Source organism: Canis lupus, chromosome 8, assembly GCF_048164855.1.
Source record: "Canis lupus baileyi chromosome 8, mCanLup2.hap1, whole genome shotgun sequence".
In the NCBI taxonomy this organism is placed as follows: Eukaryota; Metazoa; Chordata; class Mammalia; order Carnivora; family Canidae; genus Canis; species Canis lupus.
Genome location: NC_132845.1, coordinates 14,572,176 through 14,598,768, shown reverse-complemented (window position 1 = coordinate 14,598,768; position 26,593 = coordinate 14,572,176). Strand labels below are relative to the sequence as shown.

The window sequence follows — 26,593 nt, the reverse complement described above, 5'->3', positions numbered from 1 at the left end:
AGTCAACTGAAGAATGTTGAAAGTTTTCAACAAAGAGGATATCAAAAATAAAAACAGAAGTGTCTGTTACCAGAGATGATCATGGGTGAAGTCAGCTAGAACAGTTTTAGTTGAGTCATCAGATCAAGGCCTGGATCCCAGGCAGATTTGGATGGACCCTGCTAAGGCTAAATGAAGCTCATGGGACTGATGCAGGAAATGGATTGTACTGAGAATAAGTGATGGCTTTGACTCCATCAAGAACTCACTATGCCTGATTGTGTTTAAAGGCTAGGAATCTAAGAATGGTATAAATTGAGGAAGGCCATCAACGGAGAGTAAATATTGGAGAAAGCCCTCACTGAGGGAAACTAGGGAGTAAGGGCATCACAGATATTGGTGTCTGGGCCTCCTGGCTGGTGCCCATGACTGACAGCACTAACTCTCACAGCTCTACCTCCTGCAGAACACAGATGGTGGTCATTCTTTTTTAATTAAGCAGTCCAGGAACCAGCACAGACTAATTCTCCTTCAAATTATTGACAGAGCTTCTAGCCTGATCATCAGAACACCTGGGTTTCTGTTTTGGATCCTACCAGTTACTGAATGTGTCCCGTGACCTCTCCTTAACCTTCTGGTCCTTTCAGTGCCACAGGCTGCAACATACAATCTCTGAAGCCTCTTCTAGTTCTACTATGGTGTGATTCTTTGGAAAGATCTACTTGGCTGGACAGCTGCAGAGTTAACCTTTCCCCTTCTCCACTGCAGCGAAGGGGACAATCCATTGTAGCCATCGAGTGAGGCTTTGCCAATGTAGGGGATTTAGGGTCCCAGGACAAGGACAGCTCCTCAGAATTGCCAAAAGCATCCACTCAAATCAAAAATGATGTGCATTGCCCTTCTTAACTTTTCTTCTTCTTATATGTGGCACTCAGCACGTCTAGAACCTGTACATGCCTAGAACATAGAGTATTCCTATTCCATTTCAAAGATTTTGAAATCATTGTTTTCTCTTTCATCCTCCCCCTTTCTGACACAGGAAAGGAAGTGATGACCACTTGACACTTGTCAACTAAAATCCTTCTGCTAAAGATAATCGGGCGTCAGGCCTCTTTACCCAGTGACAATGCAGAGGGACCCCAAACAACTTGGACCAGCAGTTCCAAAACTCCCAACTTATTTATTTGTGGAGAGGGAAAGAGGACTGTCACCTGGTTGAACACAACTGAAGTTCCAAAGTTCCTCTTATAAACTTGGATGATGAAGAATAGACCAGAGTCAACTACTGAGCATTGGTGCAATAGAGCAGTGACAATGAAATTCTGCATTGGACTTTAATTTATGACATCACAATGCTGGGATGGAAAAAAATGTCACATTTCAGAGTGTGCAAAAACAATGGCACCTAAAGTCATGCGTTGAAAGTTGTGTGTTTATCATCCAATAAGGATTTGTTTTAAAAGTGGTTCTTGGACTAGAAGACATTTGTAAATTCATGGTATGCACAGAAATGAACTTGGTTGCAATAATAAATTAAAAATTCCAAGCTGGAGAACTATTAAGCCTTTTAAAGAATACACTTAAACCAACAAAAAGACCTCTTGTAGTGGACATTTCTGGGCCTGTGTGTGTGTTTGTTTGTTTCAGCATGACAGGAAGCAGCTGTTGGCATGTTCAGTGAGATAAATTGGAAGCAGAATCATTTGGACATGTTGTCATCTGTGCTAATTGTTGATTGTGCACACATGACATGTGGAAATGAACTGTAGCAGTGGTCACTCCTTTTAACAGTTGAACTCCACTATGGTGGTGATTTACCCTTGTCAAGCAAGGAAAAATGGTATTTTTTTCCTAAATAAATTTATTTTTTATCACAAAAAAAGGAGTTACTGCTATTTTTTTAGTATAATATTTCTTAATATTAACTTAGCGCGAAATTCAGATCACATCTCTTTTGACTATCTGGTCTCCAAAAGGGGTATCTCACTTTCTTAAAGGCAGTGAAGGAGGGCTAATATGTAGAAGGTATTCAATAAATATTTATGATAATGTCTTAAGATCACTTCATGCATGGATTTATTTCATACTTGAGCTATCTTTCAGGGGTCAACTATTTTAAATTTATTAGAGAAGAGAATTTGAATTAAGCAGGACCCTCATCCCAAGCCTCTCCCTCTTTTTTCCCTGCCCCCTCCTGCCAACCCCCTGTCAGATTTCCTTTCTCATACCCCTTTCCTTGTCCCCCCTACTTTCTTCATTTGCCGATACCAAATCTAGGCCAGGAAAATCATTCACTTAATACCATTAGCATTAATAAGTGAGTGACTCATGTCTACACAGAATACTTTGCTAAAATGATAATTTTAATTAACTTCTCTTTTTTTTAAGATTTTGAGAGAGAGAGAGAGCATGAGCCAGAAGTGGGGGAGGGGTGGACTCCCTGTTCAGCAGGGTGACCGACACAGGGCTCCATCCTAGGACCCCGAGACCACCACCCAAGCCAAAGGCAGATACTTAACTGACTGAGCCACCCATGCACCCCATTTTAGTTAACTTCTTACAAAAAAAAAATGTCAAGAGTTATATTCAACTTTTAAACTAAGGACCATTTAACTGGTTGTTCTAGGATCATTCCCAAGGCTCCAGAATCAGGTATGCAATTAGATCCCTTGCCCCAGTATTTGGTTTGTCTCTGAATAGAACTTCTATTAAAGCCTTTCTGTAATCTGCAGCTGTGACTGCCATTTGAATAGAAGATTAATGATGGTCTTCCATGCTCAGGTTTTTCTTTTATTGGCTTTCATGTTTCCTTTTATTTCTTTTCCCTCCAGCTGAACAAAACCCTTTCAGGAAGAAAAGTCTTTTTCAAGGTTACCCTCTATCCATGGAAGCATTGTTTTCTCTCATTTTGATAATTTTAAACAATTGTCGTCATACCAACTGTATTATCTGTTTGGGTTTTATTGAACAATGTTGCTCTCATAGCTCTGCTAATAGACACATCTGGGACGAACCATTTTGTCTCCCACCTAGGCCTCCACTTGGAGAGTTCACCTTGAACTCCTACCCAGGCCTCTCTCTCCCACCTAGAGCTCCACTTGGAGAGTTGGGAGGCTCTCCTTGAAAAGTGGGAGACGTGTTCTTTCTGGTTCTGCCAGTGTCATCCTGGGATCTCCAACTCTTGAGGATGTTCCTCGTCCGCTTGCAGGGACACACTCACAGCCAGACGCAACACCCTTGAGCTTGTTGACCTGGGGTAGGAGGAAAGAGCATGGGTGTGGACACCATCTGGACAGACTCGAGTTAAAGTTCAAGCTCACCCTGTACCTCTGTGGCCCTGGGCCCATTACTCTGTGCTTCTAAATGATGGTGATAACCTCAGTGAACTGTGGGAGTCACATTTGAGTCAGAGAACCCAGGCAAACCTGGCATCAAATTGAAACCTAAGTCTTTTTTCCCTTTTGACTTTTTCACCACATTTCTAAGTAGGTTCCCCAGGACCAGGGAAGAGTGAAGATGTTACGATGTTTCATCTGCAGCCCTTCTGCATGGGCTATTGTCCTCCTCCTACTGAGTCTCCTCGGAAAGATGATGCATGGCCCCAGTGTCTTCAACTGTACAGTGGGGACCGTGAGGATTAAACAAGTCAAATGTGAAGTGCCCAGCACAGGGTATGACTCCCAAGTGTATGGTAAATGTTAGATCTTTAAGGTGCTTTTCTAGCACGGTCTATAAATGTGCAGATCTGTTTGCCTGGGCTGACCAGGAAGATCTTTATTTTGTATTGGGCTCACCCCACACTTTTGGTGGACTTTGTTCTGGTTAGGACTTCCAGTGTGTAAATATCCCACATCCAGTCCTGTGCTGGAGGCAACGATCAAGTCAGCTGTCAGAAAGTCACACTGACAGTGCAGAAGTGGAACGGACGCCCTTACATTAGGGGCAGAGTGGTCCTCCTGATGGGAGGGTTAAGGTCGCTGAGGTGCAAGAGCCATCACAAACCCCAGTCCTTCACTCTGAGTGAACCCTTCCATCCTCTGCTAGGAAGCCACTATCCTAACCACATTTTTCAGAAGGTGCCAACAAAGTAGAGGTTAGCTTGCTTCTAGGCCCTTGTGGACATAGGGCAGCAAAGGCAAGAGGGTGAGAGAAGGTACTCCGGAGGAGCTCTTCAGGAGATTCTAGTCACTGCTCCCAATCCTATCCTAACAACGGTGGGAGGGCTGCCTGGCTCAGCATCTCAGGTTTAGGAGAAGCACAGCAGCCCAGCCTTTTGCTCTAGGGACAAGTAGCTGGTCACCCTCTAGTGCCTGAGGGCCTCCCTGTAGAAGGGGCCCAGCACTATCAGCCATGGGCAGGAGCCCTGGAGACACTGGGGCAGTATGTTCAGTGAACTGCTGCTGTGCTCTTGGCCTTGGCTGCTCCCGCCACTGCAAACATCTGTGGTGTTTGAAGATAATGATTCCAGGTATCTGAAGAATTCCCCTGTGACCACCGTGGATTTTAGTAACTTTGGATGACCAGATCGCACTGTACTATTCATCATTTCCACCTTTATTTTCACAGAACTCAAGCAGATTTTATTTTGCTACCCCTCACTTCAAGCTTGAACATCTCAACCATAACACTGAGTTTGTCTACCGAATCCAGAAGTTCACATTCCTCGTAAGACATACAGGAAGCAGCTGTGGTGGGACAGAGGGGCTGAGGACCTCCCAGATGAACCCCTGAGCATGGGGTTCAGATATTAGGCACTTTAGGTGCTATAGGCACAGGAGAGGAATGTGATGCCCTGAGTTGGAGCCAGTGTGGAACACCTCTGCTTTCCCATTCTTTCTACCAGAGAAGCTTGATATCGATGCCATGCAGTTTTATGGCTGTGTGACCTATGCATTCACAAAGGACCCCTGGATTTAATGCTTTGCCCTCACACTCTTGCAATTCTTAATATTTTTTGAATGGGGGGGCCCCACAAGTCATGCAGCAAATTCTCATGATAGGACTGTTATTCAGTGATGATTTCAGTGATTAAAGTGTGGCCTTTTAAGAAAAGGCTAAGGAACCTAGCATTGTACTTTGTCTTTAAAACAATCGAAATTTAACAGAAAGAGTGAACCGGAGTTCACTGGCAAGTTGGCTACTGGGCTGTGCACCTTCTCCCCCTCCATGCTCATTTTCTTACTTTCCATTCTATGTTTTTCCCTTGACAGGTAGCTTGGGGCGGTTCGTCCTCTAAATTCAAGCATGTTCGCCCAGTTATCGTGTGACCTCTGAGCTGGCTCAGCAAAGTCCAGTGGGACCTGCTCCACAAGACAATCAGATGCTCTCTCCAAGCTCTTTGCAGCCATTTGCTGTTAGAATGAAGGGCCTGTCTTTGAATGAGAAGCTATAGAATTGTCAAACATGCTGTGTGTTGGAGAAAATAACATATCAGCACTGGGAAGACATCAAGATGAACCAAATCTCAAAATAGACATTCAAGTTGTTAGGGAAAGCAGTACAACTCATGGCTGTCCTACCGTGGGCTCACTTACAGCAAATGCTGCTCCAAACCAGTGGGTGAAAATGGTGGCAAATGTCTCTCTTGCTATCTGTCTCTGCCAGAGAACCAGGGAGTGAATGAAAAGCTAAATGAGTCACATACAACATTTCCACACCATCTTGTATAACAAGGACAGCAAAACTCTGACTTCTTAAAGACCCCAGGGAGCTATTGGCTCTGGTGAATGGGAGAGACAATTTATTAGGGTGATGTATGTTTCTTAGTTTCTAATGATACATAAATTATCCCATGAGCCATGATACATATGGTTTAAAGAGAATTTTAAATGAAAGCAATTTTTTTTTTCTAGCAACACTAATTGCCTAGCAGCAGTAAATTACTCATCCCCCGCTGCCTGTGGGCTGTGGTCATTACTCTCTCCTCGAGGTTGAGCAGATGTCCCCCAAGAGGAATGTTTGCTTTGACAAAGTGAATTTACATCCTCACTTGTGAGCCTGCCATGCTGGGTCTACTGGAAGAGAGACTATTAATAGCACCATTTGGACCTAGCACCGCGTGTTCATGCCATCCTGCGTGTGTTATCTATGATAGCGAGACAATGAGTTGGGTCTTAGCTCTTGGTTGCCTTTGGGGGGAAATCAGGGAGCTGTTATCAATATTTAATTTTCTCCAGCTGGGAGTTTGAGAGGTAGACTTGGCTAATAAGTGTGGAAGTTTCCTAGATGACAAGTTAGGCAGGGGAAGTGATAAGCACCATTAATTTGGGGGAAACACAGGGTAAAAGCATGATGTGTAGATGGCAAATGGAGGGGATGCTATTGAAGACCATTAATTCAATGCGTATTTGTCGGATTTCCAATCCTGTGCTAGGTACTAAGGATGCAAGAACGAATGCCATGATCTCTGGCCCCAAGAACTTTGGAGTCTAGTGGGAAAGACAACAGTGTACAAAGCAAGGATAAGGTCACCCCAAGTGCTATATGAGAACAGAATGGCCATAGCTCCTGTCTGCCTAAAGTATAAGGTAAGGCCTCTTAAGGACAACCAGACAATGTTGGAACTGAGACTTGAATAATACATTGTGCTTGGCCATGGTGTGGGGTAGGAGTGGGGCTTTCTGGGTAAAACCAACTCCGTGGGGATCCCTGGGCGGCTCAGTGGTTTAGCGCCTGCCTTTGGCCCAGTGTGTGATCCTGGAGTCCCGGGATCAAGTCCCACTTCAGGCTCCCTGGGTGGAGCCTGCTTCTCCCTCTGCCTGTGTCTCTGCCTCTCTCTCTGTGTCTCTCATGAATAAATAAATAAAATCTTAAAAAAAAAAAAAAAAAACAACTCTGTGAGTCTTGCAGGTGGTAGGCCCAAGGCATGGACAGGAGAGAGAACCCAGCCAGTTACAAAAACTGTTTTGGGATGGCTAGAATATAGGTTATATATTGAGAAAAGTAATAGAAGCCAAGACCAGAGAAGTGACAGGAAGGCCACAGGGGCTGTAAGTGCCCAGGGAGCGGCATGACCAGAAAAGGCAGAAGCGAGGAGGACGGTGAGACAAGCGGGGAACCAGTTGCAACGCTGCCGCACTCATCCGGATTAAAACAACAAAACAGTGGTGCCATTTCCCTGTAATTAAACACAATAACAAACACAGGGAGAATTTTGCCTGAAATCTGTCTCTAAGGAATATACCAGATTTCATGGATATGTTTTATTTATCTGTGTGCACATTTTTTCTTTCTCAAAGACTTTTCTGCTAACTACCCTGTCATTTTCTCAGGAGTTCGTGCATTTGGACTATGCACTTAGAGAGGAGGGTCTGTTTTCCTAACTCCTGTTATGGAGAGGTACATTTTTAAAAAAGATTTTACTCGTTCATTCATGAGAGACACAGAGAGAGAGGCAGAGACACAGGCGAAGGGAGAAGCAGGATCCCCGTGGGGAGCCCAATGCGGGACTTGATCCCAGGACCCTGGGCCGAAAGCAGACGTTCAACTGCTGAGCCCCCAGGTGTCCCTGGAGAAATACATTTATTAGGATGAATGGCTTGAAGGCATATTTCTATCACACGGGCATTTCTCCTGCCCACATATTAGAAGCAGCTTAGCCAAGACTTTCTGTTTCTGCTTCATCTGGCCCCACCTTCCCTACACACACACACACACACACACACATTCACACACACATGCACTCTGGAGTCCTATGACCTTAAGGCCAGCCACAGTTTGTGCCTATAAAAGTGGCAATACACGTGGGTGTAACCGCCAACAAAGCCAGGCTTCCATCTAGAACCTGAAGCTTACAGATTGCGCAGAGACTTTTATGATGATTCCATCCACGGCCACCGTCAAGGTTTGGGTGTGGGACCACAAGGGTTCAGAACCAAGCAGGGCCCCCTGAGAAAGGAGGGTATCCCAGGTATGTGCTAGCAGGGGCATTGCCTCTATGCCTCCCTTGGATGGGGGCAGTGTGTGCAGAGGTCGAGGATCAGGGGATGGGGAGGTGACCTGGCTAAGGGACCGGGAGAGAGGACTGTGTTGTGCCCACCCGCACTGCCTTGATTTGGGGGGTGGTAGTGAATGAGGTCAGGTTAGAGGATGAGTATTCTTGAGACCAGTGGCGGTGGAGGGGGTGGGCAGAGAGGGTGGCATGGGCCCCACCTCACCAATGAAGAGAGCATGGAGTTGTACAAAGGCCCGAGGACACATGGAGCTGACCTGCCTATTTCCTTCCAGAGCCCTGCAGGGAAGGGCGGCGGTTTGTTCTGAGACCAGCCCCAGTGATAGCTCCGTGCAAGCTCTCCCTGACTCTAGTAAACCAACTCCGTGAGTATGGCGGGTCGTAAACTCCTAACACTTCCTTAACAAGTGGAATATGGGGCGCCTCGGTGGCTTAGTGGTCGAGCATCTGCCTTTGGCCCAGGGCGTGGTCCTGGGGTCCTGGGATCGAGTCCCGTGTTGGGCTCCCTGCATGGAGCCTGCTTCTCCCTCTGCCTGTGTCTCTGCCTCTCTCTGTGTCTCTCATGAATAAATAATCTTTTAATATAATAATAATAATAACTTGTAGAATATGTGAGGCAGCAGGGTGGTAGGAAACCCCATTAGGAGTTTCCTTATCCCCCAAAGCAGGAGGCCAGAGGAGCCCAGCTGGGCATCAGTGGAGGGAGAGCTATTGAAGCTCCGCAGGCTGACCTTGGAGCAGGGAGCCGATGTGGCTCCTAGGGGTGCAGTGGCAGCTGGTACAGGCTACATGCCCAGAGGACCAGACCATGGCCTTGTGGTGATCCACACCCATGCTGTGACCCTGGCCGGCCAGCAAGACACTCTGTGGGGGAACTGCCATGTCCACCATCATCCTTGGATGGTGAGGCCACCCAGCCAAGTCGGATCTTTGGGGAAGGTGCATTTGAGCTGCCAGCCAAACTAACATGGAGATTGTTTCCCATATCCTTTCCTGAGTAGGTCATGTTCCTGGAACAGCTTTTAAGGAACCAAAGTAACAGACTGAGGAAGGGATGAGTAAATCAGTGATGATTCTTCCACTAGAATTTTTTTTCCCTGGCATAAATGGTTCCATAGTCCATCTGGAAAAGATGACCATAAGGGGAAGAGTTGACCTGCAGGTGAGGGAAGCATTGGTGTGAGTGGCTCTGGCTAATACTGTGATGACATAACTTTACTTCTCTCACACTTTTCTCTAGGCTTAGCGAGGCTCTGACCTTTAACCCTTCTATAGAACATTCTGTTTAAGCTTCCGCATTTATATGATTGAGACAAAAGAATTGACATGTATTGTGCTGCCTTAAAAATGAAGCATCTAAATGGGATTAAACCCATTGATATACATCTTTCCCCATTGGACTTTCAAAGAGTGGCAATTCACATTCATGGCAGGTGGCTCAGCGGGTAAGTCATGGAGACAGAAATGGGTACAAACCAAATGAACTACCAGGATCACCAACCAGTATTATCAGGAATGTGTATTCAAAAGATGACTCTTCAGCACCTTACCACCTTGTAGCCAAGTAGTACCACCATGTAGATTCCAAGTGGATTAAAGATTTAAAAGTGCAGACAGTCTGTAAAAGAACTAGAAACAAATATAGATGAATATTGATCTGACACAAGAAGTAGGGAAGGGCTTTCTGGGTGTTAGGCGATCAGTAAACCGTAAAAGAAAAATCGGATAGATTTACTACATAAAAATGAAAAAACTTCAGAGAATTAAGAATGTAAACAAAAGGGGCACCTGGTTAGTGTCCTTGCTAAATGAGGAAGCACAACAAATTCCAAGAGGGTGAGCCCCTGATGGCAGGGACTATATCTTCTGAGTCTCCATGTTTCGTGTGCATTACAGGGTTCCTGGCAAGTAGCAAGTAGCAAGCGCACAGAAATAGCATATATTTAAACAGCTATTTTGGTTGAATGCCTACCATGTACATGTAGTATTGCCACTCGTCCCCACAAACTTAGACCTCACGTATCCGAATTTTCATTTTACTAAAGAGAAAACTGAGCATGGAGTTGGTGGCAGAGGCTGGCTTCAAATCTGAAGCTTCTGACCCCAACCCCTCTCCCATCCTCCTCTGCTGCCTGCCTGATAAGTAGTGCTTGCTAAATAGAATTGAATGGCGAAGGTTAAGTTTCACCTCCTTGGTGAGAAATATGATTTTTAGTTTTAAACAACCCCTCCTTTGGGAAACATTCCTTGAACTCACACAACACCGGTGCTAATGGAAAATAATCTGTATCTTTGAAGGGGAGTCGAAAGCTCCATAGCAGTACCCAGCTCTGACCATTTGCCGAGCCTCTCCAAGCCTCAGAGCTCTTATCTAACACAGGGATGATAATAAAATTGAGACTACAAGGAGGAAAAGTAACTTGTTCAACGTCACACGACAGTAACACCAGAGCTGGGCCATAGGCCGAAGCAGCACATCTTCAGAGCTGGCCAGTTCACAAGGTTGATATGTCTAGGAGATAACGGGTGTAAGCAAGCTTTGAAAAGGACAAGTTGGACACATTGGTGAGTGGAGGTAAAACCTAAGATTATAAGCCTGTGTGTGTGTGTGTGTGTGTAAGGATTGTGAAAATCAAAGCTTGATCGGGACATCTCAAATGTCTGAGTATGTCCTTCTTAATCTACTATCTGCCTTTGAATTTACATAGCTGAGGATGTATGCTGGCAGACTGACCATCCGCTCCCTCCCACCCGCTTTAGGGAAACCAGTGTGGTAACACTGACTAATGGACCAAAGTCACTATGCCCATGTTTAGAATCTTATCTCATAGGCTCCTTTAAAAAAAAAAGAAAATGAAAATAAGACAGGTCATTGCAGACAGTGGGGTGGAGTTCCTGGCAAGTGCAATAATGAATCACACATAGTTGTGACTGGATAATGAGAGCCACCCCATAAAACTTCGACTCAGCATGTGTTTCGTCTCACTGGCCAGAAGCCAGGAGAGCCAGTGTTAATAACGTGCTTTTACTATCACTCATGTGCTTCTCGTGTCTCGGTGCAGAATTTGGCCATTGATGAAGTCAGCAGTCGTACGTGCAACTCAATCCGCGTACCTTTCAGAAAATGTCCTTCATGTTCTCTGTACTTCTAGTGTATATAATTTATTTTTCTGAACCATTTGAGAGAAGGCTGCATATGTGCCTTATACCTTACTACATCCGTAGGTACTTCCTATCAACCATAGCCTCTAATAGAATCCCAGTACATGATCAAATTTAGGAAATTTAGCATCGATACAATGCTCTTAGCAAATCTTGCAGCGCATAATCTAATTGCATCAATGTCCCACTGGTGTTCCTGCTGGCATTCTTTCCCCTCTGGTACAGGATCCAATGCAGGGTCACTCCTGAGCCTAGTTTCCTTTCATTGGGGAACTTCCTCAGCCTTTCTTTGTCTTTCACGGTCCTGAGATTTTTTAAAACTCCGAGTTAGTGTCTATACATAGCCCCTCCATGTGGATTGGTTTAATGCTTCCTCATGACTAGGCTATGCATGTTTGGGGGACATTCCACAGAAGCACTGAGGTGTCTTCCTCCGGGTATCATATCCAGAGGCACATGACATTGGTCTGTACCTCATGGGGGATATTTATTTTGGTTGCCCAGTGAGATGTTGTCTGGTCTCTCCATCATTGTGGTGGCCACAAAAATCATGGCCTGGCTCTCCTGCTGTGAGGAGCCTAATGGCAGCAGCCTCTGCTGCCATGCTCTGCTCAGAACCTGCCTCCACCTGCCTCCACCTGCCTGGAGACGCATGGATTACCTGGCCAGTGAGGGGGTACAGCAGTGGTCCTAAAGCAGGCTCATCTCTGCTACACAGGGGACCCTCTGGTGGACTCCCCATCAGCTTGGCTGGGTCCATCTCAGACTCTCCTACCTGACAACTCTCCTTTTTCCTCCCTCCTTCACAGGGTCAGACCCTCACTACAGCATCACAGCCCTCTTGGCCCCCACAGGGTGGCTCCCCCTTTCCCCTCACAGGAGCTGCCTCACAAATCCTCTTGCATTTCTACTCCCTTCTTGGCAATCTGCCTCTGGAAGGGTCTGAAGTAACACACGGTGCTACTGAAAAAGACGCTTGAAATGAGGTGGTAAGACGGAGATTTGGGCCTGGTTTACTCATCCCTGGTGGGTGAAGAGGCTGCCATCCCGAGTGGCAGGTGGGGCGCAGAGAGTTTTCTGATACAAGGCAGTGGCTCAGTTGCCCAGGCTTTCCCCGGCAGTGACCTGGGAAAGTGTCCTGGTGGTAGGCCCGCCCTGGCAGCTGCGGGGATCCCGCGTTGAGAAGCCATGGCGAAAGGGCTGCCTACAAAGACAGTAGAGTTGTCTCATCACTTCTAAGTTGATTGACACCCTGAAGAAGGACAAGAAACTGTGGGCGGAGATTAGGTAGTTAAGGCCGATCATGAAGGAGGAAGCCCCTGCAGTGTAGGAGCGGCCCAGCCTGAGGACCCTGCTTGGCAGGCTCCCTCACCCCTCCTCTATATCTCAATAGACCTCCTCCCCCCTTTTTGAAAATGGAAGCTTGGAGAGATGACATAACTCTCCTCTCTTCACCCCAATTTCTGACAGATCTGCCTACCTCCACAGCACTTAGTCTTTCTGCAGATGCCTTTGTGTGGATCCTCAGATTCTAGAAGGAGAAGGCCACGCATGGCCTTTGGTGGGAACACAGCCATATCCTCTCTACTGTCTCCTCAGCCTTATTACCGCTTTTTGACTTTGACTGCATTTTTTTTCTTGCCAGACTCATGTTATCTACCTCAAGAATTTGGGGTTACCTAAGAGTAATGAAGTGTAAGAAGGCATAGTAAGATATTCTAGCCAGGCTGACAAGAGCTACAGAACCCATTAATAAGAAAAAACATTTCTTCACACTAATAAAGAAACAAGTTTTCCTTGCTTGGGGATGTATGCATAACTGTGTGTGTGTGTGTGTGTGTGTGTGTGTGTGTCCAGCAAAGAAAGGTGAACAGCTGTTTTACTGGGGCGTGATTTGCTAATATTTGTGTAAATAGAGAAATGAGAATAGTTTTACTCTTGAAGATTAGACAAAGCATGATAATAAAAAATTGAGATTTTATAGGCATGTTCAAGAAAGGATGGGCAAAGCTTTCTAAAACTAACAATCCGGGATCCCTGGGTGGCGCAGCGGTTTGGCACCTGCCTTTGGCCCAGGGCGCGATCCTGGAGACCCGGGATCAAATCCGACGTCGGGCTCCCGGTGCATGGAGCCTGCTTCTCCCTCTGCCTATGTCTCTGCCTCTCTCTCTCTCTCTGTGACTATCATAAATAAATAAAAATTAAAAAAAAATAAAAATAAAACTAACAATCCATCACAGGACCATGGATTCATAATAATCTCTTACATTTGCATAATACTGGAAGGTTTGCAAAGGGCTTTCCCATGTATTATTTAGTTTTATCTTCACAATAACCCTATACCAGGTAGAGCAAGTTTTATCGTCCCTATTTTGTATATGGGGAAATTATATTCTTTCACAGAAAAACAAAATAACATTAATTGAAATGCCCATGCATTATAAAAAATGTATCTGAAACTTGGCATAAGAGGAACTCAATTTTTGAAATTACTTACTGTTTTGCCTAGAAATTTTCATTTCTTTTATAATATTTAATATTTAATATAATTGCTAATACGCTGGAGTCAGTGTTTCCAACCGGCTGAGAACCCTCACTTAAATCTATAATTCTTTCTGCTGCTCTTCACAATAAGGATTTAGTAAATAAAATAATATGAGCACTCAACATGAATACTTTTCCTCTGACATTGCTGAAAAATTTAAGTGACTTTAAACCTTTTAGATTGCCATGGGGTTCATTAAAAAGGAGAGAGAAAGGAACCAGACTCAGTAATTTAGATCTGATTTATTTGGGAGATTAGATAAGAAGATGTCTTTATTTTTTCCCAGTAGGAATACTTCTATAAAAGTTGCAGCGGAAGTGGTGAGAACACAGTTTTCCAGACAAAACTTTGCTTTTTAGCAAAGAAGCTCCTTGGAGAATTATTTCTTTTGTATATATGGTGATTTTCTTTATGCCAAATTAACACTTTTTGCCTTAAAGTCTCTTTCATTTGATATTAATAGTCACACAGGCTTTCTTTTTAGTTAGTATTTGCTATTCTCTTACTTTCTTTTTAGTTAGTATTTGCTTACTCTCTTACTCTTTTTTTTTAAGTTAGTATTTGCTTATTCCCTGTCATTATGACTTAAATATATCTCATTCACACGGTGTGTAACTGAATTTGTTGAGTCCATTACAATCTCTCCATTTCAATTGAGTTGTTTTGTTTTGCTTACATTGTTGTGATAATGGACATATTTGGACTTATTTCTATAATCCTAATGTTTCCAGAAATTATACTTTTTTTTCTTGTTTCTCACCTCCCCCATCTTTCCTTCTGTTGAGTTAAATGGAGTTTACCTTGATTCACTTTCACTTCGTTTCTTTCAGTATGTACTCTTAACTTTTCGACTTTTCACCTGACTTAGAAAAATCTAAAGCTAATCAAAAGATCTCTGCTACTCTTCAAGAACTACAACTGCCTCAATTTTGAATCTTTTTTTCCCAGATCACCTTCATTCGCCATTTATTCTGTCTTATGTGTTTTTCTTGTCTAGTATGATAGTTCCTTTTTCCATCTTTCTTTCCTCAGTAATTGTTATTTTTACTTACTGTCTGGTACATACAGTGTTTCCTCAGATTCACTCATGGTTTTACCACTTACCTTAGTAAAAATACTTTTTGCAGACCACTTCTTCTTTCTGGATTCAATTTCCTTCTTTCTTTGGTAGTTTTTTTTTTTTTTTTAATTAAGGCTCTGTCTTCTGAAAAATGTTTTTATTTCACCCTCAATTTTCAGTAATTCTTTAGCTGGACATTAAATCCTTGGTTGCCCCTCTTTTCCCTCAACACTTTGGTAATGGAATTCCATTTTCTCCTGGTCTTTATTGTTGTTGAGAAGTGTGATCAGTCTAAGTAACCTGTCTTTTCTCGTTGTTGCTTTTAAGGTTTGTTCATCTTTAATACTTCATTGTGTGTGTGTTTTAAAATTTAATTGTTTGAGGCAGTTGTAGTTCTTGAATCAAAAAATTCATGTCTTTCCTCAATTCTGAAAACTACTGAATCATTAGTTGGTTTTATTTGTTTTTTTTTCATATTGTTTTCTTCTGCCCATTCTGTCTTGTCTTGATTTTTGACACTCTGATTAGAAGCATGTTGAGAGGCACCTGCTGGTTTAGTTGGTGGAGCATACAAATCTTGATCTCGGGGTTGTAAGTTTGAGCCCCGTGTTGAGTGTAGAGATTACTTTAAAAAATAGAATTTTTAGGGGCATATGCATGGCTCAGTTGGTTAAGTGTCTGCCTTTGGTTCAGGTCATGATCTCAGTGTCCTGGGATCAAATCCTGCATTGGGCTCCCTGCCAGTGGGGAGCCTGTGTTTCCTTCTGCCCTGCCCCCTGCTCATACTCTCGCTCTCTCACGCTCTGTGTCAAATAAATAAAAATAAAATCTCTTAAAAATTAGAATCTTTAAAAAAGAAAAGAAGCATGGTGAACCTTCTCATTTTCTCCTTCTTTTCATTCCTTCATCTCTTAATCTCTCTTTCATGTTTTTAATCCTTCTTTCTCTTTCTGCTATAGTCTAATGAGCTTCTTGAGATATATCTTTCAGTTCATTAATTCTCTCTTTAGCTGCCTTTAAGTTTTGGTTTATTTGGTTCATTGAGGGTTTATGGGTTTTTTTGTTTGTTTGTTCATTTATTTATGTGGGGTTTTGTGGCATATAAGCAACAGAAATTTATTTCTTGTAATTCTGGAGGCTAGGAAATCCAAGATCAATGTGTCAGCAGATTCAGTGTCTGGTGAGGGCCCACTTCCTGGTCCACAGACAGCCATCTTCTTCTTATAACCTTATTTGATGAAAGAGGCAAGGGAGTCCTCTGGGGCCTCTTTTTATTAGGCCTCCACCCTCATGACCTAATCACCTCCTAAAAGCCCCACCTCCAAATATCATCATATCAGAAATTAGGTTTCAACATATGAATCTGGGAGGTGGAGGGACACAAATTTTCAGTTTATATACTCCCCATTGTGAACATTTAATTTGTCGAGGTTTATTTTTATTACAATGACTCAGTTTTTCATTTCTAGAAGTCCCTTTTGGTTTTCTTTTCTTTTTTTTTTAAGATAGATTTATTTATTTATTTATTTATTTATTTATTTATTTATTTATTTATTTGAAAAAGTGAGAGGGCATGAGCAGGAGGGAGGAATAGAGGGAGAGGGAGAAGTAGACTCCCTGCTCAGCAGGGATCTGGACATGGGGCTCCACCCTAGGACCCTGAGATCATGACCTGAGCCGAAGGTAGAGGCTTAACTGACTGAGCCACCCACATGCCCCTATATTTTCAATTGCTTATGTAATCTGGACTCAGTAATGTGAACAGAGTATAAATTTAATCTTTCCCCAAAGACCTATTTAAATCTGATATATAATCTGGATGTTTTCTTGCCTTTTGGGTGAAATCTTAGGCAAGTTGCATAAATGTTCTCATTATAGATAATTAGGCATCTTGTGATTACTTTTAGAAGCAAGAAGAGCCTTATTTCAGGAATTGTGATGTCCTACCTGGTATAGTAATTAGATTTCTGAATTTCATTTAAAGTTAAAATTTCTCAAAAAAGAGGTGTGTGTGTGGGGGGGAATCCCTGGATGGCTCAGTGGTTTAGCGCCTGCCTTTGGCCCAGGGCGTGATCCTGGAGTCCCGGGATCGAGTACCGCGTCGGCGTCCCGGCACGGAGCCTGCTTCTCCCTCTGCCTGTGTCTCTACCCCTCTCTCTATCTCCTATCATGATTAAATAAATAAATCTTTTTTTAAAAAAAGTTAAAATTAAAAAAAAAAAAAAGTTAAAATTTCTCTCCTTCTAAAGCTTGAGTTTTTCCAGCTAAGAAGCTTGATGTAGGGATCCCTGGGTGGCGCAGCGGTTTAGCGCCTGCCTTTGGCCCAGGGCGCGATCCTGGAGACCCGGGATCGAATCCCACGTCGGGCTCCCGGTGCATGGAGCCTGCTTCTCCCTCTGCCTGTGTCTCTGCCTCTCTCTCTCTCTCTCTCTGTGTGACTATCATAAATAAATAAAAATTAAAAAACAAAAAACAAAAAAAAAAAAAAAGCTTGATGTAGGAGAGAGAAACCGGGTGGTCTTTGGTTTCTTTTTTTCTGTTCTGTGCCCCTCTACTTAATTGTCTTAATGTCTCACCTCTCAGGATCTAGTCAGAAGGAATAGAGGTAAGTGGGCATTCTTATGTTGCTGGTGCTATCTGGTCTGGTTTTGGGACTCTCTGGATAGTAAATATTTAATAGTGGTTTCTTTCTCTCACAGGACATTCTTCTGGGTTTCTCAGAGATTATTCACTTCCCAAGCTCCTTGCCTCCTAAAACCCTTAGGAAAATATAGCTGCAATTTCCATGAGGGGGCAAAGCCTTCCTTGTAGCCAACTGCTTACTTTCCCAGTCTTGGTCCCGGAGACCTCACAGTGTACCCCCATGGACCACTTTGTTCTCTCTGAGGCCTCTGCAGCAAAATCCCCTTCAAACCAGCCTCACACTGACAGCACATTGTGTGGATCTTGTTTGATTCATGGAAATACTTAACACCTCTGTGCCACCATGGGTGAAAGTGCATTGCGCTTCTCGTGTGGTCCTCTTTGCTTCTCTGTGCTGCCCACAGGGTGACTTGGGCACAGCATCTTATTCTTGTCCATGTACTCACCCAAATTCTAAGATAGTGTCTCTTGGCCTTTCATGCACATACGAGTCCCCTGGCAAATACTGTTGAAATGCAGACTCCGGTTCAGTGAGTCTGGCTTGGGGTTGAGCTTCTGCATTTTTCACAAGCTGTCCAGGTGATGATGTCCATGCTGCTGCTCTGGGGACCACAGCTTGAGGTTCCAGGGCATATATGTCAAGTTCACTGAATGGTGTTCTCATTTGCTTGAGATGAGGGGGAAGCAGCTTGGTCCTTTACCTGGAATTGAGGGAGAGAGAACATTTCAGTATCTCAGTACCATTTTTCAAAGAAATCCCCGGACTTGGCCTCTTCCATTTTCACCCTTTTTGTAGATTGGAGGGGACAGACTGCCAGTGTTTTATAGAAGAAACAGTTTTATAGTCATTGGTATGTTGTACAGCTTCAGTCTAGAGGGTCATCTTAGAACACAAATCTGGTATCTATTTTGTTCTGGGCATTCGGAGCTTCAGTCAAATCTGAAAAGGAGAGGCAGCCATTAAAGCAACTTATTAGGATCATTTTTTTATTAACTTAAAAATTATCGTATGGAAATTTAAAAATATATCCATATATAGAGTCATAATTAATACAGATTTTCAATGTGAAGAGTATCGATTTTTGAGAAATCAGGATATAGAACATTTTACCCCCAGGAAGTTCACTTGGGGTCCTTTCCAGTGAATCCTGCAACTCTGATTTCTGTCACCGCACCATGGTTTTGTTTGTTTTAGAACTTAATGCAATAGAATCATATATAATGTCTGGGATCATTCATGCAATCTAATGCTTTTGATATTCTTCTCGGCTGTTGCTATTTCAATAGTTGATTATTATTATTTTTAATTTTCATGTAGCATTCCATTGAGTAGTCATACAAAAATGTATCCATCCATCTGTTGATAGACTGTGCAATTTCTAGTTTTTAGCTATTGCAAATATAACTGCTCTGAGTACCACTATACAAGTCTTTTTGTGGACCTGTGTTCTTATTTCTCTTGAGTCAATAATTACAATCGCAATTGCTGAATCACAGAGCAGGTGTATGTTTAAACACATAAGAAACAGCCAAATGGTTTTCAAAATGGTCAAACCACTTTCAACTCCAATTGGCAATATATGAGACTTTCAGTTGACTCACTTTTTGTCAATATTTGGTATTTTAGTCTTTTTACATTAGTCATTATTGAGTCTTTTTACATTAGTCATTATTGAGTGTGCATTGGTATCTCATAGCAGGGTTAATTTATGTTTTGCTGATGACTTTTGATTATCTTTTCAAGTGCTTTTTAGCCACTTCATATATATACTTCTGTGAAGTATTTGTTCTAGTAGTGAGTGTGCCCACGTTTAAATTTTATTTATTTATTTATTTATTTATTTATTTATTTATTTATTTATTTATTTTAAAATAAATTTATTTTTTATTGGTGTTCAATTTATCAACATACAGAATAACACCCAGTGCTCATCCCGTCAAGTGCCCCCCTCAGTGTTAAATTTTTTTAAATTATTGATTTGTAGGAGATTTTTGTGTATTCTAGATACCAGCCCTTAGTCAAATACTTGTGGGGCAAATACTTTTTCCCAGTCTATGAATTATATTTTCATCTTCTTAATGATGTCTTTTTGAGGGGAAGTGATAATTTGAAGTTCAATATGTTAATTTTTTTCTTTTCTGTTACTGCTCTTTGTTTCCTGGATAATAAATGTTTACTTATATCATTATAGTCTCCTATAATTTCTTCTAGCTTTATAATTGTAGCTTTTATGGGTAGGTTTGTGATTCGTTTTGAAATACCTTTTGGCATTAGACTGAGGTTGAGGTTCATTTTCTTTCCACATAGATATCTAGTTGTTCTAGTGCCATTTGTTGAAAGACTATACTTTCTCCACTGAACTACCTTGGCTCTTGTTGAAAATCAATTCACCATGTATGTGGTGGCCTGTTTCTGGACTCTATTCTGTCCCACTGACCTACTTATCTAACCCTGCATCAATATCATGCTGTTTTGATTACTGTAATTTGATACTCTTGAAATGAAATAGTGTAAGTCCTCCAACTTTGATCTTCCTTTTCAAAATTGTTTTGGCCATTTCAGGTCCTTTGCTTTCTCATATAAAGTAAGAATCAGCTTTTCAACTTCTACCAAAAAAAAAAAAAAAAAAGCCTAGTAGGATTTTAATTGAGATAGCTTTGAATATACAGATTGAATTGGGGAACCCAGCAACATGGTATAGTGCTCCATGTATTTCTAAACTGGATGGCCTTTTATTTTGTTTAATTTCCTTTTTGCACAGCTAGAATTTCCTGTACAATTTCGACCAGAACTAGTGAAAATGAGCATTCTTTCTTTGTTCCCAATCTAAGGGTTGAAGTATTTAACATTTTGCCAGTTAGTATGATGTCAGCAGTAGGTTTTTTGTAGATGCTCTTTATTACAGTGGGAAAATCTATTTTATTTATGTGCTAAGAGTATTTTTTTAAAAGGATTTTATTTATTTATTTGAGAAAGAGAGAGAGAGCACATGAACAAGGTGAGGGACAGAAGAAGAAGCAGACTCCCCACTGAGCAGGGAGTCTGATGTGGGGCTCGATCCCGGCACTCTGGGATCATGACCTGACTGAAGGCAGATGCTTAACCCACTAAACCACCCATGTGCCCCAAGAGTATTTTTTTCATCATAAATGGATATTAAATTTTGTCATGTGCATTTTTTTGCATTAATTGAAATGATCATGTTTTTTTTCCTATTCTGTTAATATGGGGAATTACTTCGATTTTTAAAATGCTGAATCAACCTTACATTAATGAGATAAATTTCACTTAGCCATACTATATTATCTGTATATGTTGCCAGATTTGATTAGCTAATTATTTTTGGGGGTTTCTTTTATATTTTCTTTTTCTTTTTTAAAAAATACTTTATTTATTTATTATTTATGATAGACATAGAGAGAGAGAGAGAGAGAGAGAGAGGCAGAGACACAGGAAGAGGGAGAAGCAGACTCCATGCCAGGAGCCTGACGCGGGACTCGATCCCGGGACTCCAGGATCATGCCCTGGGCCAAAGGCAGGCGCTAAACCACTGAGCCACCCAGGGATCCCCTCTTTTATATTTTCACAAATGGTATTGGTCCTTCCCTTTTCTTGTAGTCTTCTTGTCAGGTTTTGCTGTTAAAGCCATTCAGGCTTCACAAAATAGATAAAGAAGCTTTCCCTCCTCCTCTATGTTCTCAGAAAGTTTCTATAAAATCAATACTATTTTCTTCTTAAATATTTGATAGAATTCACCAGTGAAACTACTGAACCTGCAGTTTTGTTTGTGAGAAGGTCTTTTAAAAACATATTCAATTGCTTTGCTGGGCATAATGCTACCAATTTTCTGTGGCCTTTTCTGTCTGTTTGATAAGTCATGTTTCCTAAGGGATTTGTCCTTTTTATCATAAGTTGTCAAATTTGTCAGCATAAAGTTGTTCTCATATTATTTTATTATGTTTTTGATATGTGTACAATTGATAGTTATGTCTCTCTTTCATTCTTGATATTATTACTTTGTGGCTTTCTTCTTTCTTATCTAGACCAATCTACAATAGGCTTATCAATTACATTAATCCTTATAACTGCTCAATTTTTAGTGTCCTTGATTTTCTTGTTTTTGTTTTCTTTGCCATTGTTCCCATTGTTTTTTTAAAAAAATTATTTCCTTTCTCTATTTTAGATTTAATTTGCTCTTCTTTTTCTAGCTTCTTGGGGTAGAAGTTTAGATTGTTAATTTTTAAACTCCATTTCTTTCTAATATCAGCATTAAAAGCTATAAACATCCCTCTAAGTACTGCTTTGGCAGCAGCCCCTAAATTTTGATACATAATGTTTTCAGTATCATTCAATTCAAAATATTTTCTAAGTTATCTTGTGATTTCTTCTTTAACTCATAGGTTATTGTTAGGTATATTACTTAGTTTTCAGATATTTGGGGATTTTCTAGACATCTGTTTGTTTTTGGCTTCTAATTTATTACCCTTTTGGCCAGAGAATAATTTCAGTCCTCTTAGATTTACTGAAACTTGTTTTATGATTCAGAATCTGGTCTATCTTGTGACTGTAACATGTAGACTTAAAGACATGGGTATTTTACAGTGCTATTTTATAGCATTATACCCATAGCGCTTCATAAATGCCAATTAGGTCAGGGTCAAGTTGGCTGATAGTTGTTCAAATCATCTATAGCCTAATTTTTTGTCTGCCTATTTTATAAATACTAAGAAACAGTACAGTATATAGTCTCCAACTATGAATGTGGATTTGTCTATTTCTCCTTTTAGTTACGTTAATTTTTATTTCATGTATTTTGAAGGTCTGTTATGTGATGACCTGACCCTTTTTTTTTTTTTTTAAGATTTTATTTATTTATTCATGAGAGAGAGAGAGAGAATGAGAGAGGCAGAGACACAGGCAGAGGGAGAAGCAGGCTCCATGCAGGGAGCCTGATGTGGGACTCAATCCCGGGACTCCAGGATTACACCCTGGGCCAAAGGCAGGCACTAAACCACTGAGCTACCCAGGGATCCCCAACTTGACCCTTTTATTATCATAAAATAACAGTTTCTTTTTAATAATAAACTCATCTTAAAAATACTACAGTATAGGATTTCTTTTTAATTTTCACTACATTTGGAGTAGGTAACTTTATTCCATTTAGAGCTGTAGAGACTAACTGAAACTGGCCAAGATTGTGTAACTCATAAATATGATGGAGCATACTAAAGTTTTTGAACCTGACAGCAAGTTTTAGAAGTATAGATATTTTAATGAATAAAGTCTTCTATGATAAAGTCTTATACCATGTCATATTTTTATCTTTTTGGTTTTCACAACTTTTTAATTAATATTTATTCCTACATACATGAACCATTATTCTCCTTACTAATATTCATACTTCCCCTATTGTTATTTGTCTCCACTATATCCAGTCCTACCATAAAACAATATAATGAAATTCATATCCCAGTAATAAAAATTAAGATGTAAGCCTCCTAGAAAGAAAATCTTCTACTATAGCAAAATAATTTATCATGACATTTTCTTATTTGTAAGTAAAACATTTATTAATGATTGAAAGCCAAGTATAAATTTACTTGATACAATTATTATTAAGTGCTTCTTTGAAAATTTATAAAATCCTATTTTCTTTTATGTTTTATTTTATACTGTATTTTGGATTACATTTCTAGTTTCAAACTTTATCACATTAAAAAGCAGACTCAAACTTCTTAGCTCTTGATATTCCATTTTAAATGAATCAGTCCAAAAAAAAATAAAAAATAAATAAATGAATCAGTCCTCTATTTTAAATGGACTGAAGGTTAACAGTTCAGGTTGTTTTTACAGTGCATTTGTGTCTTAGTCAACTATGTTATTACTCAAGTTATACAAGAACATTAAATATTAATCTGGCTAGTATTTATCAAATCCAATTGAAAAAGTCAATCCTGGATATGAGAATGTTGGTGTCATATTACAGCTTTCTTTTGCAAAACAAGGAAAAAAGTTTAGTGCATAGAATGCAGAAAATTCTAACAAAATGTATTTACAATTATTTCCCTTTTCTTTATCAGGTTTACCAGAATAAATATTTGTGCAGCTGAAAGTGTTGCTAATAGCAGGTTCTTGGCACCTGCCTCAGGCTAGGCAAATACCTAGTTATAGCCTGAGCATCAGGTTTGGGAGAAGTTAGCTTACTACTATACAAGGGGTTACCATTGTCCACACAAAGGCTTCAGCCTTGTCTGAGTGTACCCTCAGCACCCCACATTATTGAATATATGCAACCTCCACGATGCCCTCTTAAAGGTGTCCCAGTGTAGTGTATACACATTTCTCAGGCTGCAAACTTTGCAGGAAAACATAGAACTATTTTTCTAAAAGTGAATCTAAATTCTATCTTGAACCTACTATTTCTATCACTGACAGAGAGAATTTCATCATGTTGCTTTCTAGGTAAACTGAGACCAAGTCAGTGGTCTTGGTCATTTGAAGTTTATACTTAGGCTTCTGTCCCTCCCATTTCTTCCCCCTGTTGTGGGATCTAAGTTCTGAAAGGACTCGGCAGTGTTCAGATGTTGGGGTAGGGCGAAGAGGTAATGAGAACCTGCATCATCACCAAGTCCTTTTGAGAAGTGATCCCCCCTCCTCCTAATCACACTGACCCCTTTCCCTGCTGCATCCGCTGCCAATATTTCCCTTTAGGTACTTCTCTGCGAGGAACTGACTTCAGTGCTGTTGGGCTTTGGTCACCCGCAGAAAACACAGTGAGAGTGGATCAGTTCCTCCTGCGTTTAGCTGTGCCATGTCACCACGGCAGTATCGCTGTTCCCCTATCACGGTGGCATGGAGTGCACACGTAGGAATGGTTCCTCTCCAAGCCTCAGATGGATGGCAGGCATGGTACTCTGTATTTGTGGGAGGCAGGCTAGGCTTTGGTGACAGAGGCCCCCCAAATCTCAGCAGCTTAGATGGGTAAAGGTTTATCCCTTCCTTGGGTGTCATTCTCAGGCCAGCCGTGGTCAGGTCAGCTGCTCCATGCCCTCCTCCCTCTTGCATCCAGGCTGATGGAGCTGCCTCTCTCTGCGACCCTGCTGGTATCAGGGGAGAGGAAAAGAGGATACAGAGAACTTTGTGCGGGTAGTACAGCTTGTACTTCATTGGCCAAAGCAGGGCAAATGGGCAGGCAGAAAGGTATAATTCTCTCCTGGGGAGCTTCTATTTTTAATTAATACGATATACCCCATTATCCCTGGGTTGCTAACTCAAGGGAGGATCTCTTTTGCTATAACAACTTAGCCCGAGGGATTATGAGGGGTCAGAAACCTCTGCCCAGGGCTCTCAGTGTTGCTTCTCATCCAGCTCAAATTCTTCTCCCCAGTCAGGAAACCTTATCTTGTCTTCGGGGAGGGTGGTCTGGTTCTCCCATCTGTTTTCTTCCAGTTGATTGTTTGGGGGTGAGGGAGTTTATGTTAAACTTCTTTCAGCATATAGCCCTTTGAAACTCCCAAGAACACATCTTTTACAGATCACAAACCTTGGTGTTTATCTTTTCTGCTATGAGTTTAAGGAAATCTATTTAGGAACCCAGGAGCTGAGAACTGATTTCTTTTATTCTTTCAGGTTTGTTTGGTTTGTTTGTTTGTTTGTTTTCCTCTGAAGACATGTTGTTTTGTGTCTTCCCCTATTAAATGATCCCAGGAACAATGAATGTTCAGGGGTCAGAGGGGCGATAAGGTGAAGGAGTCAAAGAAAACTTCAATTATTATCTCCAAATGCAATTTCATCATAATTGTAAAGAAAGTGAAGTGGTTGCTAAAATGAAGCCTGCTTGGGGGAGGAGAGATTTAGGGTGTTGTTATCCTGAGCGAATAAAGAACGCTTTTCCTTGATGGTGGTAGATGACCATTTCCCAAGGTCATCTTGGGAAAGGACTTACAGTGCTAGCTTTCTAGCTTTTGCTTGGGACCTTTCCTTCGAGAACTGCAGTGTTTTGCCTGTGGTAGCTCATTAGCCAAACTCACAGGTGAGAGAAATCCATATTGCAGTGAATCCCCACAAAAATGAGTGAAGCAGAAAATGAGCAAAATAAGAAGCTAATCCTTTCCCCTTAGATTCTGGTTTCTTGGACCATATAAAATTGAACAAAACCTCACATCTTAATTTGATGGTACACTTTTCTTGTTTATAGTTATTTATGTTTGAAAAGGCATGATCTATGTGACTATTTATATATAAGAATTTAGCACTTAAAGTAGTATTTTTAGAAAATTTGGGTTACAAATGTTATACTACATGTTCATGGCAGAAAACTTCAAAAATATAGCAAAGCGTATAAAAAATAAGAATGTGCATAATCTGGCCTGCCCATAACATCTACAGTTAACAGATAGGGATATTTATTTGTGGTAGTTTTTCTTTTATGTAGACAAACACGTGTTTTCAAAAAAAAAAAAAGAAAACATTTCTTTTTCTTTTTTTGAAAACATTTATTTAAATAGTTTGTATTCTACTTTTTATGAAAATTTAATATGAAATATAATGGGTATGGGGTTTCTTTTTGGGGTGACAGGCATGTTTGGGGACTACATAGACATGGTGGTTGCATAACAGTATGAATATACTAAATGCCACTGAATTATTTATCCACTTCAAAATGCTTCACTTCATGTTATCCGAATTTTGCTTAAATAAAACAAAAATAAGATTCAAATAAAATAGACACATTGAAAAAATTTAATATGAAATGATGAGTATGTTCCTATGTCATTATATATTCTTTGAGAACATAATTATTAAGGCTGGATAACATTCAGCCTATAAATGTATGGTAATTCATTTGATCAACTTCTTACTGGTCTTTCAGTTTAGACTTTTAGGCTGTTTTTAACATTTCAGTTGTATAAATAATACTGAAATGTTTATATTTGTATTAAAATCTTTGTGTGCCTCCAATGGTCTCTTTAGGATAACTTTCTGGATATGAAGTTGCTCGGTCAAATGATGTGAACAAATGGTATGGGTTCTTGGTGTATTGTAGTCCATCATACCCAAGGTCTCATAAATTATAATGTACACCATTATTTTATGTGATACTAAGAGGGAAAATGATGCCAATTAAACACAGTGCTTTCTTATCACCTTACCAGTGCTTTTCTTATACCTTTTATTTTATAATTATTGAAAGGGTTTTCTGGAGTTTTTTCAAAATACAATTAGCTTACATTCTATTCTTGTGTATCCAGA

General features: G+C 40.9%; 2 protein-coding genes across 5 annotated transcripts in view; both read left to right on the top strand.

Annotated features, from left to right (window-relative positions):
- The window catches only part of MCOLN2 (mucolipin TRP cation channel 2), a 51,417-nt gene extending 49,447 nt beyond the window's left edge, over positions 1 to 1,970 (top strand). For 3 of the 4 annotated variants that reach the window (XM_072834297.1, XM_072834300.1, XM_072834299.1), the window contains exon 14: positions 1,019 to 1,970. In XM_072834297.1, coding sequence (XP_072690398.1) covers positions 1,019 to 1,055 — 37 coding nt within the window. In that variant the 3' untranslated portion in view covers positions 1,056 to 1,970. The remainder of the gene's footprint in view (positions 1 to 1,018) is intronic. The other variant, XM_072834298.1, reaches the window with a different exon arrangement.
- An 8,509-nt stretch (positions 1,971 to 10,479) lies between these two features.
- Positions 10,480 to 26,593, top strand: part of LPAR3 (lysophosphatidic acid receptor 3) — a 96,540-nt gene continuing 80,426 nt past the window's right edge. Inside the window, exon 1 of the mRNA XM_072834294.1 lies at positions 10,480 to 10,495. The gene's annotated coding sequence lies outside the window, so the exon portion shown is untranslated. The remainder of the gene's footprint in view (positions 10,496 to 26,593) is intronic.